At 45.5% G+C, this 13365-nt stretch overlaps 1 protein-coding gene across 4 annotated transcripts in view; it reads left to right on the top strand.

Moving 5' to 3' along the window:
- Nucleotides 1-13365, top strand: part of LOC127749997 (uncharacterized) — a 98488-nt gene that overhangs the window by 48059 nt on the left and 37064 nt on the right. For all 4 annotated transcript variants that reach the window (XM_052270358.1, XM_052270355.1, XM_052270357.1 and 1 more), the window contains one exon: nucleotides 4417-4737. In XM_052270358.1, coding sequence (XP_052126318.1) covers nucleotides 4417-4737 — 321 coding nt within the window. The remainder of the gene's footprint in view (nucleotides 1-4416; nucleotides 4738-13365) is intronic.

Below are 13365 nucleotides of genomic sequence, written 5' to 3'. Positions count from 1 at the left end.
CGCCCTAGTTTCAGAAAACGCTTGGACTTGCGCCCTTATGCACATTGCTGTCCAGTGCCAACTATAATAGATAATCTGAAACCGTTTTGACTGGGGTGTGTATCATACAGTATTGGTTCTAGAAAGCAGTAGAACACATTTTCGCCAACTTGTGGACTTACGTCCCTTTGTCAGATCATCAGTGAAGTAGGAGCTTCTGTCAATAATAATAGTGCATGAATTTAGTCGGCTGTGGCCGCTAATATAAGCTGAGCACCAATCCTGTAATGTCAGACTTCGTGGAAATAAACACTTGACCCATGTGTTCGTGTTCGTGAATCCGTCCGTCCTCCGTCAGTCGGTCAACACCAAGATACTTCAATCGCACAGAAGCCAGCGGGGTGAGGGCTGGTAATTTCCCCGGGCATCTTCCGCCCAGCGCAGCATTTAATTAAAACTATCTCCATTTCTCGACGCTGAAATCGATGTAAGAAAGCCCGTATCAAAAAAATAAATAATAAGTCATCGAAGTTGCACTCTCTAAAAATCGTATTGAACTTGTGAAGACACTGTGCAAAATCTGGACTCCACCAGACAACGCTTTCCCGGCCCGGATCGCATTTGAAGTTGGGAACTGGAAACGGCCGCGAGAGAGACCACCATGCTGATCCCCAGCTGTCCTCTGCCGGTGCGCCCAGGAACGACGAGGCACAGGTCAGGTAAGACCTGCACAGGTCAGGTAAGACCTTATGAACCCTTCTTCTAAATTCCCGAGGTGAATCCAGTGTCAGAGCAAATGCGTCCTCTACAGGGGCGTAAGTGTAGCGATAGCCAATGTTACGTTTGACGGAACAAATTGGCAGTTTCGAATGCTTTTATTTACCGGACACTAGGTATGCCCCATACTAAGAGTGAAACAGCAAAAAGGCCGGATAGCCTTGACGTGATTGTGGTGAAAATTCAAATTCTTTCGAAAACGCCTGTCAGCCAGGCTAAAAGCTATACAGGCGTGTAAAGTGGGTGGCCTAACTGACATCGCCACAGGCGCTAATACCCTTTTTTCAAAAAAAAAATACTATCGGAGCGCTGGCGCTACTTGGCGTTCAGAACGGTTTTGGTCTGGGCATGGTAAAGCCCTAATATCCGCAAAGAAATATCTCCGAAAAGCACAAAGCTGATGAGTCGAACGTGACATAGGCTGCCACGATACTTACCCCCCTGCAGAGGACGCGGTTGATATGACTGGATTCGCCTCGGCTGGTGAGAAGTAGGGTTCATAGGGTCTCACCTGACCCTTACTCCGTCGTTCCTAGGCACGCCAGTCGTGTGATCTGGGGATCAGCATGGTGGCCTCTCTCGTGGCCGTTTCGAGTTCCCAACTTCAAATGTGATCCGGGCCGGGAAAGCGCTGTCTGGTAGCGCCCAAATTTTGCACAGGGTCGCTACAAGGCCAATACGACTTTCAGAGAGTGCAACCTCAGAAATCGCAGACGTCAACCTTCTCTTTCATACGGGCTAACGGGTAGGCCTAGGGAAGGCCAAAAGTAACTGAAATAAAGAATGGAATGATATCAGAATCCAAAACGCAACAGCCAAGAGGTAAAAATGAATTAAATACTTAACAATTTCAACGGGGAAGAGAAGTATCATTGAATTTAAGTCCTAAGTGGACACGGCCTTTGGTTTGAAAGGAGGGATTGTACACAACCACCCAGTGGGTCAGTGGGGATTTTGTGGCACCCCTTCGATGCATTCTACACAGGTCTAAAAGTCAAGGTGTAAGCCGCCACTGCTTTTGTGATTGCCCAACAATTTCACCATACGAAGCAACTGTGAAATCACAACACTTATTTGTAGTCAAAAATAGTGCATTTCCCTATTCGACGCGTCCTAACAACAATGTTCTATCTTCAGCGTGCGGATTACACAATGTTCTATCTGCTGCGTGCGGATTACACAATGTTCTATCTGCAAAACGCAGGTTTCGGGACACCTCCAAAGGAATGCTTATTACTCCGTAACCGCTCGTTCTACTTCAGTTTTTGCTGTCAATAATTAAACATTGGACCTTTACGATTCTTCCCGTGTGCTCAGATTGGCCTTAATGTCTTCCAGCTACTTGCAAACCACACAAAGGCGAAGGGCTGCGCCTAACCCCGTTTTGCAGATAGAACATTGTGTAATCCGCCCTCTGCAGATAGAACATTGTGTAATCCGCACGCTGCAGATAGAACATTGTTGTTAGGACGCGTCGTATTTTACTTGGAAGTAGTTGTGAATCAATCGTAATAATTTCTGGAGTTATAAATTTTTGACAACGAAGAATAGTTGTGATTTAGTTAGTGATTTGATAGTGTAAGTTCTGGCAACTTTTTTCACACAGTATTCTGCGTGGTGTTAGGGAGGGTGGGGCACATAGTGACGCTTTTTGGAATTTGGGGTTTATTCTCTTTTACGGGGCTCAATGCATTAGGTAAGAGCTTGTAAAGGTTCTTTGAACCTTTGCCAAGGTATATGGACCATTAGTTGCCTAGAATAACATTTGAAGATCCTTAGAATTGGGTCGAAAGCAAGCCCTGCATTTGTCACTTAGTGCCCCGGCCCGGGGCACTTATTGACAGTCATCTACGTAACTTTCACGCTCTCACTGGAAAAACTAACGTTACCGAGGTAACGTTTCTTGACGCGACCAAACCAGGTAACGTTTGGTGATGCAACCAGTTTGTGATGGCCCTATCCTTTTGCATGGGGTAGGTCGCATCAGGAAACGTTACCGGTCTTGGTTACATGAGGAAACGTTACCATGGTAACATTAGTTTTTCCAGTTACTCATAATATTACACATATTTTAACGATTCTATAGAGAAATAAACAGTACGAAGCAACAGAAAATATTTTCTTTCGTTTTGAAACCAATGTGGAACGTATATTAAGGAAAAATGAGAAAAGCGATTAAGTCTTTCCAAAACACGAATCTAAACGTTGCTTTTTCGTTGTTTCTGAACAAGTTTGAATAAGACATAATCTTTTTTTTCTCACTTAACCAGAAAATATGTCATTACATACTTCCCCATCAACATCTGTCACTAACTGCCCCGAGCTCAACTTCGCGTTACAATGTGCCTGAGAGGTTACGGTAGAGACCCGCAACGAGTGAGCTACGCTAGCAACGCGCTGGAGCCGCGCGCTGCGAGCAATTTAGCTCGTTGGGCCGCACGCCTCCTTGGCGGAGACAGCCTTGCTTTTCGGAGGCCCCCCTGGCGCTGCTCGCGCTGCTCGTGCGAGCAAATTTGCTCGCAGACCCGGCCCATTGCTGCAGCATGCAGGTTCCCCTGTTCGTCGTCGCAGCGCCACCGCGCACACAAGCCACGATCTGAATAGCTCGTAGTCGCATGCGCGAGCCGGGCACAGCCGAGCAAAGGAAATCGCGCGGTCCACGAGCAAAACAGCTCGCAGCGCGCGGCTCTAGCACCTTGCTCGCGTAGCTCACTCGTTGCGGGTCTCTAGGTTACGGGTCTGCCCAAACCTCGGAGTAACATCGGAATAAGGGAGGGAGGGCTCAATAGTAATGATAGAAAGATTGCGCATGACCAATTTGATGATATTAGCTTAGTATTGCAGGGAAAAATCAGAAAGAAAAAGTTTAAAAATGTCGTCAAAATTGTCTAATTCAAAGTTCACATTCTCCCCAGCGCAAGCACATTGAATTTAACACAACAGGCTTGTGGTGTATGTTTCTAGAGGTGAAACACTTTGTTCTTTGCACCGAGGCTGTTGCGAACAGTTTACAGCAGGGCCAGCGCAGCGATATGTCACTATGTGCCCCTGTCACTAAGTGCTCCTCTCTTTCTGAATTTTTTTAACAGTGCCGTTTCACCGCTCCATTTTTACATTTAGATATTTACCATTATTTGCTACAGTTAGTTCAGAAACGCAGCATGGCTCAAGGTGAAAATTGACCAAAGTGAAGGTACGGGGTTTACTGCAGCTTACAGTGAAATCTCAGGATTGAAAATTGCATCTTGTAAGACAAGCACTAATGTCAGACGCACCTTGCACTAGATAACAATTTGTATGCAGTTCAGAGTGCACTGTTGGAATGCCATGATGTATCACACCTTCGGGAGTGATAACATTTTTATCTCAAATTTTGCGTGATACTCTTTGCCAAAGAATGCAAATGAATGTAGAGTTCTTGCTAAACGGTTCGGTACATGTTGCATAAAATTGTAAGAATAACTCAAAATATTGCACAAGCAACAGCTTTCATCACAAACGATAGCGATGCAATCATTACTGAACGTTTTTGCGATGGTCAGCACCTCATCGTACAGTATGTTTTGTATCACAGAAGGCACGTGCAGTCATCATTACACCGTGGTTTACCATATATAGTGGTCTAGTGATGATGGTTAGCCAACGTGGTGCATGTTGCAGGCGCTTGGGAGAAACCGGGCTCGAGCCCACCGTCTGCGCCGTTCCCTGTACCTCGCCTTCGGCTGGCTGACGGTAGTGAGCATCCTCCGCATGGACGTGCTAGTGCCACCCGTATGGGCACGGTCCATGGCGGGCAACCTGGCCCGGGCGTCGGGGCTGGACGAGGACGTGTGCTTCTCGCTGGTGCACGTTACCAAGACTGTCCTGGACGTGGTCGGCTCCCTGTGCTGCCTGACGGCCTTCTACACATTTGTGCCCTGTGTTCTGCTCATGTACTCGGCGTGCGCATTCGCACATAAAGCAGTGGGAGAACGTCTGATGGTGCGTGCCTCATTCGCGGAGCCCAGGTTGATCCTGTCGGCGACACCGTAATAAACAATGTAACAGCCTTAACCTTTTCCCCGTGAAACCCGCCCCGTATACATACTGTATACATACTGTATACGTTCCACATACAATCCATATGTGTGCATACAGGCGACGTATATAGTTCGTACGCGGTCCGAGTATGATCTGTGTGCCGTATGTGGTCCGTATATGGCAGGTGGATGTATGCCCTCCAAACACTGCGTATGCAAGCCTTACATAAACTATATGCACTGGTACTGAACACATACGTTCTGTTTGCTCGCATACGGTCCATACACGGCACGTGTATGCGTACCTTATGCACACGCGAGGTTGTCGTCACTGTGAGAAAAACCTACGGTCTAACAACGGTCTTGGGCCGTCAATTATTAACCAATTGCAAACCGTTCTTGGACCGTACCTGGTACGGTGTGATCACAGCGCCTCATTGTTATTTTAACCGTAGTATTTATTATAACTGAAATCACATTCTACGGTTTAAAATAACGGTGAGGCGCTGTGATCATACCGTACCATGCTGTAAAATCCAAGCTGTTATTTCACCGTAGGTAGACCGTTATTTTTTACAGTGGTGTCCGTTCTGTATGTCCAATCAGACTGCCGTATGTGTGCTGTATGGCCACAGTCACATTAGGGTGCCGTATGTGTGAAGTATGGGTCGACATCCGACTGCCTAAATACCAGATGACTGACTTACGCTGCGTACTCTCTCGTAGTTATACTGTACCGCATGCAAGCGTGTGGCGGGTTGGCTACTCGCACGGGGCCATAAGGAGCCGTGGGCAGCGAGGGTCAGAACTAAAAAGGTGGTAGTGCAATGCAGTTTTCGTGGAAAAGTTAATATAATATTGCATTAATGAAACTATGTGCAGCACATATCACAGAATAACAAACAATAATCACAGGTTAATCTCATAATGGTTAGGAGTCAGAGCAACGTAGATACATTCCTACTTTAAGAACCTTGCTTTTTAAACATATCAGAGATGACCAAATAATTTCCCGAATCCTCAACGGGCATCAAATGTCTAACAGCATACCTGCTCTCTGTCTGATTAAATTGATGTTACTCACTTTAAAAACTTTAATGAGACAGTAGAGTGATGCATTCTCAGACTTAACAAACACAATAATACGACCATATTCGACGGTATCACCATCACTGAGTTCAAATTCAACAAACGAATCACTGCGTTTTTCGTTGTCATCATAAATTTTACTGCTGTAGAAGCTGTTTGACATGATCTTGAGTCTGGAATGTAGAACATAACTCCCAAAGTCACAGGAGCTATGGCACTCTTTCTCCTCGGTGCTGCGGGATCCGAGAGGCAAAATTGCACCTAACGAATGAGGCTGTGCCTCAGCTGTATGGACCAACGCCCTAGCATGAGAAGTAACATTTTCCAAGATTGTCACTCTTTGCGAAATCTTTATATTTTTAATTAATTCTTTTCCTAAGGGTTTGGTGCCATGTATGTTACGTATGCATTACGTATACGTTACATATACGTTGCGTATACGTTGCGTATACGTTGCGTATACGTTGCGTACACGTTGCGTACACGTCGCGTACACATAAAGTTCTCTTAGGCACATACGGTCCCACATACAATTCGTATACAATTCTTATACTGAATCTATTCGGCCACATATATTAGGAACGTGTACTGTAGCCGGAGTGTATACGGGGCAGTTTTCACGGGAAAGTACTACAGATTTCTGTCTCAAATACAGCTTGCCGTATCAGTGCCTTCTAACACAGAGTAGGGTTGCCAAGAAAAACGCATTTTTCGATTTTTGAGTTGGCATGTTGACCCGAGGGTGCAATTTGGTGTATAGATACAGCATGATTTTTATTATGAAAATGGAACAATATTTGACCCTGCCGAAACGAGCTCAAACTTTAACATTACTTTCTTATGGGGAATTCTACTAAAAACTACAATTTGGGCCTGGAGCTCAAAATATTACCTGTAGATGAAAAGTGTTGTAAAAATCGTGATCTACGCGAAAAACCGAGTCTGACGATATGCCACTTGCCAGTATCCGCCATCGCATTTCGTAGAAATTATTCGTGAAATAATCATTTTTTTGCTATTTTTTCCTGAAAGAAGTGATTATTTCACGAATAATATCTACGAAATGCGATGGCGGATACTGGCAAGTGGCATGTCGTCAGACTCGGTTTTTCGCGTGGATCACGATTTTTACAACACTTTTCATCTACAGGTAATATTTTGAGCTCCAGGCCCAAATTGTAGTTTTTAGTAGAATTCCCCATAAGAAAGTAATGTTAAAGTTTGAGCTCGTTTCGGCAGGGTCAAATATTGTTCCATTTTCAAAATAAAAATCATGGTGTATCTATACACCAAATTGCACCCTCTGGCCAACATGCCCACTCAAAAATCGAAAAATGCGTTTTTTTGGGCAACCCTAAACACAGAGACGTATAACATGGGTACAAAATTTTGTAATCTGATCAAAATGTTACATAATTCAGTATATGTCAATGATTTCTGTAAAAGATACAAGGCACAGCAGCGTGAGACACAATTTTTTGTATCACTGGATACATTATGAAATATTGTTGGTAAGGTCGCTGGGAGCCCCGGCAGCATCAGACACTCAGAAAGCCGCATTCTTGGTTCAAGAGCAAATTCTCTTGAGTGAATCAAGAGCATTTTGCACTTGGTGTGCACTGCAAAATGCTTGCAAAGAATAGGTTCGTATTGCAAACTATTTTCTTTGCAGCTTGCAAAGAATTTTCAAGCATTGTAATACGAACTAGTTCTTCGCAAGCTTGCAAACTCTTTCTTTGAAATGCTAACACATTGTTTGCAAGGATTTTGCCAGGTTGCAAAGAATTTCTTTGCAATACGAACTGATTCTTTGCAATACAAAGCTTTCAAATTCTTTGCAACGTTGCAAAGAAAATAGTTTGCAAGCATTTTACAGTGTGGGGTCAATATCTCTTGTACTGAGGCAAAAACGATTGATTCAAGTACCACATAAACTTGGACGCAAGTGGAATAGACCCTTAATCGAAGAGCCACACCGACGAGTTAGACTGAAAAGAACGTAAATCAGCCGCCCGTTCCAAGACTAACGCAGTTCAGCCGCCACGCGATCCAAAAGACCCGCAGTTTGCCGTTCTATAGATAGGACCTGCGTTAGTCTTGGAACGGGCGGCTAAGCTGCGTGCCTTACGGAACGCGCGGCTGAACTGCATTCCTTTCCAACGTGTCCCATGACAACATCCATCCCAGATAGGACCCGCATATACGAACGCGGACGCAACCCAGATGGAAGCCGGATAGCACCCGTAGCAGTGCGAGGGCACACGGCTGCGACCCGGACAGGGCGGGATAGGGACCCGGATAGGGCAGACTAGGACCCCAGCACTAGCACTAGGTTGTTACATTTTGAGCGGTCAAGACGCCAAATTTTCTGAAGCGAGGTTCTTTTGAAAGTTTATGTCATGCCGATACTCATAGAGCAAACCCGGGGTCTGTGCAATGAGGGGAACCAAGCGCAACCCGCGTTTTTTGGGTGATTTAGCGGATATCGACTGACATGTTCTCGGTCCCGCTGTTCCGCGACGCCACCGTCATCGACCGCGCCCCGTCGTTTGGTGCCTACCTGTGGTATGTACTTTCATTCAGACATGGTTTGACCCGCCATCCCCACCCACCTCAGGAGCCAGGGCGTAAGTACTCGAAAACCGGATAATGCGCTCTATGCCTGGTACCGCTGATGATACGCCTGCGCGGAAACGTGGCCGGGCAGAAGGGCTATCTAGCCCCGAATAGCGAGAGCATAGCGTTCTCCTGCGTCATAGCAAAAATGCGAATGGAAGGGTCTGACTGCCGGGAGACATATTCAAACGGCACGCGGGAAACGCTGACGGCAGGCGGTATAGTGCCTTAGCACAGCTCTCCCTGCTCACTTACCGATGTGCTTGTGGGATTGTGTTGGCGCTGCGTTGTTGCCTCGGGTAGGAACGTAAAGAGAGGCTGACGCTCGTCGCAGGCAGTTTTCTGGCAGTGGCAGTCAATGCAATACGCTTGTTTAGTTTACGATGAACGACTAGAGCGAGGAGCGTACTATACCGCGTCCCGTCCCTGCTTCCCGCCCGCCGTTTGAATGTGTCTCCCGGCACTCAGACCCTTTCATTCGCATTTTTTCTATGACGCAGGAAAACGTTATGCTCTCGCTGTTCAGGGCTGGATAGCCCTTCCGCCCGGCCACCTTTCCGCGCAGTCGACGTTCCCATACCTTAAACGGTGCCCGGTCTAAAGCGAGATACCTGGTTTTCGAGTACTTACGCCCTGGCTCCTAAAGTGGGCCAGAAGGCCGGGTCGGACCAAGTCCGACAGAAAGTACATACCATAGGTAGTCACAGTCACCACACGACGGGGCGCGGTCGGCGACAGTGGCTTTGCGGCACTGCTGGACCGAGAACATGTCGGTCAAGATACCCGCTAAATCACCGCTAAGTGATCTTTCCGTCCCCGATCTGGACTCAGATGCCGCCCAGGTTGCGGTCGGGGCGGGGAGGGGGATAGCAGATCAGCGCTTGACCTATCAGAGAGCGGCGTTTTCCCCTCGAGCCTCTCCCGGTCATTTATGATAATTGGCTGAGCGTTAGCGAAGCCTTTGCTGTGATGAGGTGCAGGGAACTCTTTGGTTGTGTGTCTGTCTGTCTATCTGTAATCACACACGTTTCTCAAAGACGGCAACTTCAATTGACTTCAAACTGCACACGAAGCATCAGTATAAATCCGGTTGTATCGAGTTTAGTTTAGATGTTTGATATAAGATGTTTGAAATAAGCGATCGTATAATTTGAATTCGTAGTTTGGTAGTAGGTTGGTAGCACGGCAATCGAGGGGAGGGGTAGCGCAAGTGGCTTCTGCGCTCACTGAAGACTTTAATACTTTCTCAGCAGTTATTAAAATGTCAGATAGTCAAACCGAGTGTTTTATTTTTAGTTTTTGAGTTGCGGAACTTAGCCTGCGAAGTTTCGCGAGTGTCCGATGAGAAGGAACGAAAGTGATATTTAGAATGGTTTACGTGTTTACTAACGTAAGCTGGAGGGGGCGGGGGTAGTGATTGTTTCGGGTTCATCTTGACAAAAGAAAACGAAAATGTTTTATGCCCAAAGATGATCGGAATCGAAATGGCAGAGTTATGTTGAAATGTTCAATAAAGTGTTTAATCGCCTCTGGCGGCCGAACGGTGCGTCGGAGGTCAATTATGAAGGCAGTTTTCGCCCGTAATTTGAGTTACAGGACTGTACCGCGCCGGGACGAACAAAACGCACCCTTTCAATTTGGAGTTATTCCCCTCCAAATTGAAAATTTGGTTGTTTTGGCACTTTTACCCCTTTCCTTTGGGTTGTATTAACTTTGCCATTTCGACTCTGATCGGCTCTCAGCATGAGACATATCCTTTTTGACTTTGCAAGAGGAATCCAAATATGGGATTCTACTTAAAATTTGATAACTTTTAGCAAATTGCAATTTTACACACATTTTTCATTGGAACACAAGATAACGGTGTTCAGTCGTAATACGACTAGAAGTCATTTTATCTTCTAAAAAAGCATCTTAAAAGGTTTATTAAACTCACAAATATTTTTTTCAATAGCAATATACTTGCAAGGGGCCGAACAATATTAGAGCCATAGTCGCAACTTATTGTAGGATAAGCCGTTCAAAATCAGAACAAGATTTATAATTCTCTTACATTGACTACATTTTTCTAGAGCCATATTATTTCTAATGATACTGAAGTAAAATGGTGAGAGAATTTAAATTACATTCCATGATAAGATATACTACAAAACCTTAAATTATTAAACTAAATGACCCGTGATCATTAAAACACCTCAGAGAGATCAGATGAAAATGAATCAAAGAATGACAGATTAAAGTTTTCAATATGGGAGGAGTTTTAACACATTAAAATGAACATTATTTGATATAATTTCACTTCAACCAGAGGCAAGTGAGGGTATTGAATAAAATTTCCCCAGCTGATTGTAACAAGAATTTACCTTACCCAGAGTTTTACGATATTTGGATGTTCTACTATTGTTCGCTGCATTGTACTTAACAGTATTCATTTGTCGAGGTCAAAAGTCATCACACTCCCAATTCTAGTTACTGGGGACTGGGGACTAGAATCAAACCTTCAAACTGGTAACATAATTAACATTAAAAATGTAAAATAGCAAATGGAATATGCCAATAACTTAACCATTTCGATTTTGAGTGCCATTTTTATTTTTGATCTTTTTCAAATATTCCATCCCCCCCCCTCTTCAATCACGCTTTACTGTGTTCTTTAAAACGTTACCTCTGAGAATTTTAGCACACTGACCAACGCTCAGCCACTACGGGCTGCTGCCCGTACTCCTACGTTTAAAGCAGAGGTTAGCATCCGCTCCTAAACCCAGCTAGCTCGTTCTGTTCCGCTCGGCTCTGTCACCCGCTTCATCTCGTCCACTCTCGGTTCGTCTCGCTCACTCCCACCCGCCGAGACTCGATCGTAGTGTAGGCAAAGTTGGTCCAGCCCACCCCCTCAGGTGACCGGCAGGCGGGGCTCGGCCACTCAAACGGGTCCCTTCCGCTCGACTGTATTCGGCGCGAGGTTTAGCACATCGCTATCGCTACCTCGGCTTTCTCACTTTGTTACTCTCTCTCTCGCACAGAGACTGAGGCGGCGGGCGACAGTGAGACCCGTTCGGGAGCGGATGCCGACCTCTGATTTAGAGAGGAACCTCGCGGAATACAGCCGAGCGGAAGGGACCCGTTTGAGTGGCAGAGCCCCGCCTGCCGGTCACCTGAGGGGGTGGGCTGGACCGACTTTGCCTGCGCGCCATGCCACGCCTGGCCAGCAGCAGATGGAACCCGTGGGCACGATCGAATCTCGGCGAGTGGGAGTGAGCGAGACGGACCGAGATCGGACGAGACGGGGCGGGTGACAGAGCCGAGCGGAACAGAACGAAGTGGGTTTTTGGAGCAGATGCCAACCTCTGCTCTTCACCCTATAAGGCATGAGCCGGTCCAAATTGACCAAAGTTGAATATTCGAGCTCTGCCAACCGAGGCCAAATGGTTAATTGGCAATTTCAGGACCGGTCTGCGTTGGATTAATGATCACATTTTACCAAAAAATCGTCAATATTTAAAAAGACGAGTGGCCGATAAGGCCCCAAAACAGGTGTTTTTGGGTCATTTTTGAGGGGTGTTTGTTAAGAGAACGATTTGGACGGCAAATCTTCGAAAAATATGGGGTAAACTCAGCATGATTGTATGCAGAAAAGTGTAAGGAATAAAACTTGTCGAGTAAAAAAAGACACTTTCCTCAAAGATAATGCCTCTAAAACCTGCTCAAAGTTGAACGTCATTTTAAAACGACACCATGCCTTCCGGGTCACTCGATCATCGAGAATCAAAAAATGATAACTGATCGACTTTTTTGGTTTCTGACGATACAATGATAAGTTCTGAGGCAATATCGAGTGTCGTAGTTCTGAATAAAGAGTTTCTTTGCACTCTTTTCAATGTTTCAACCTTCGGAACAAAAAGCGCACCTTTGTGCAAGTGGTCATTTTTGAGCGTCTGTGAGTGGAGGGCAGGCCAAAACACCACTTTGAACAACCATTGTCGTTTTAAAACAACATATGTCGTTTTGAAACGACAACGGTATCGTTCAAAGTGTTGCTGTTGCACGGCTTTCACTCATAGACGCTGTGCCCGAAAGTAATATATGCATGCTCAAAAGTATCTCAGGGACACTTCCAAGGAGTTCGTGTATTCGGAAGACTGCATGACAAATGCATCATGGAAAAAATTGCGCTCAAAAATGACCACTTGCACAAAGGTGTGCTTTTCGCTCCGAAGGTTGAAACATTGAAATAGTACAAACTCTACATTCAGAACTACGACACTCGATACTGCCTCAGTCCTCATCAATACAGTATCAGAAACCAAAAAAGTCGATTAGTTATCATTTGTAAATTTTTGCTGATGTCGAGTGACCCGGAAGGCATGGTGTCGTTTCAAAATGACGTTCGACTTTTTTTCACTGTCAGAGCTGCATGGTGCACCGGAGCGAAGATTTAAAAATCGGATCACGTTCAGCGAACATTTTTCATTAAGTTTTAGTCTAGTAGACGTCCACTTTTACCCTCACCTCATCGGTATGTGAATATCTGTAGGCAAGCGCAACGAAAATCGAAATTTTTCACTTTTAGGACGGTATTGGATCCACTGAGTGGTTCGGAGAGGTCCGCCGATTGGCTTAAAACTTCGGCAGGAACTTGCACAACATGTTCAGACAATAAGATGGTCTTGGAAATGAAAGATGGCTTTGATAGAGCCAATTTTATCGAACGTTTTTTTAAAACGACACCATGCCTTATAGGGTTAATTATCATAAATGACCGGGAGAAGCGCGAGGGAAAAATGACGCTCTCTGATTGGTCAAGCGCTGATCTGCTCACCCATTCCACCCCTATTTTGATGGGAAACATTTTATCTAATCCCGGCCTTGTCTTGCCTGCAGGATGCAT

This window comes from Frankliniella occidentalis, unplaced genomic scaffold, assembly GCF_000697945.3.
Source record: "Frankliniella occidentalis isolate FOCC.00 unplaced genomic scaffold, Focc_3.1 Scaffold119, whole genome shotgun sequence".
NCBI lineage: Eukaryota > Metazoa > Arthropoda > Insecta > Thysanoptera > Thripidae > Frankliniella > Frankliniella occidentalis.
The sequence above is the reverse complement of the archived record's forward strand: the minus strand, read 5'-3'. Positions and strand labels throughout refer to the sequence as shown.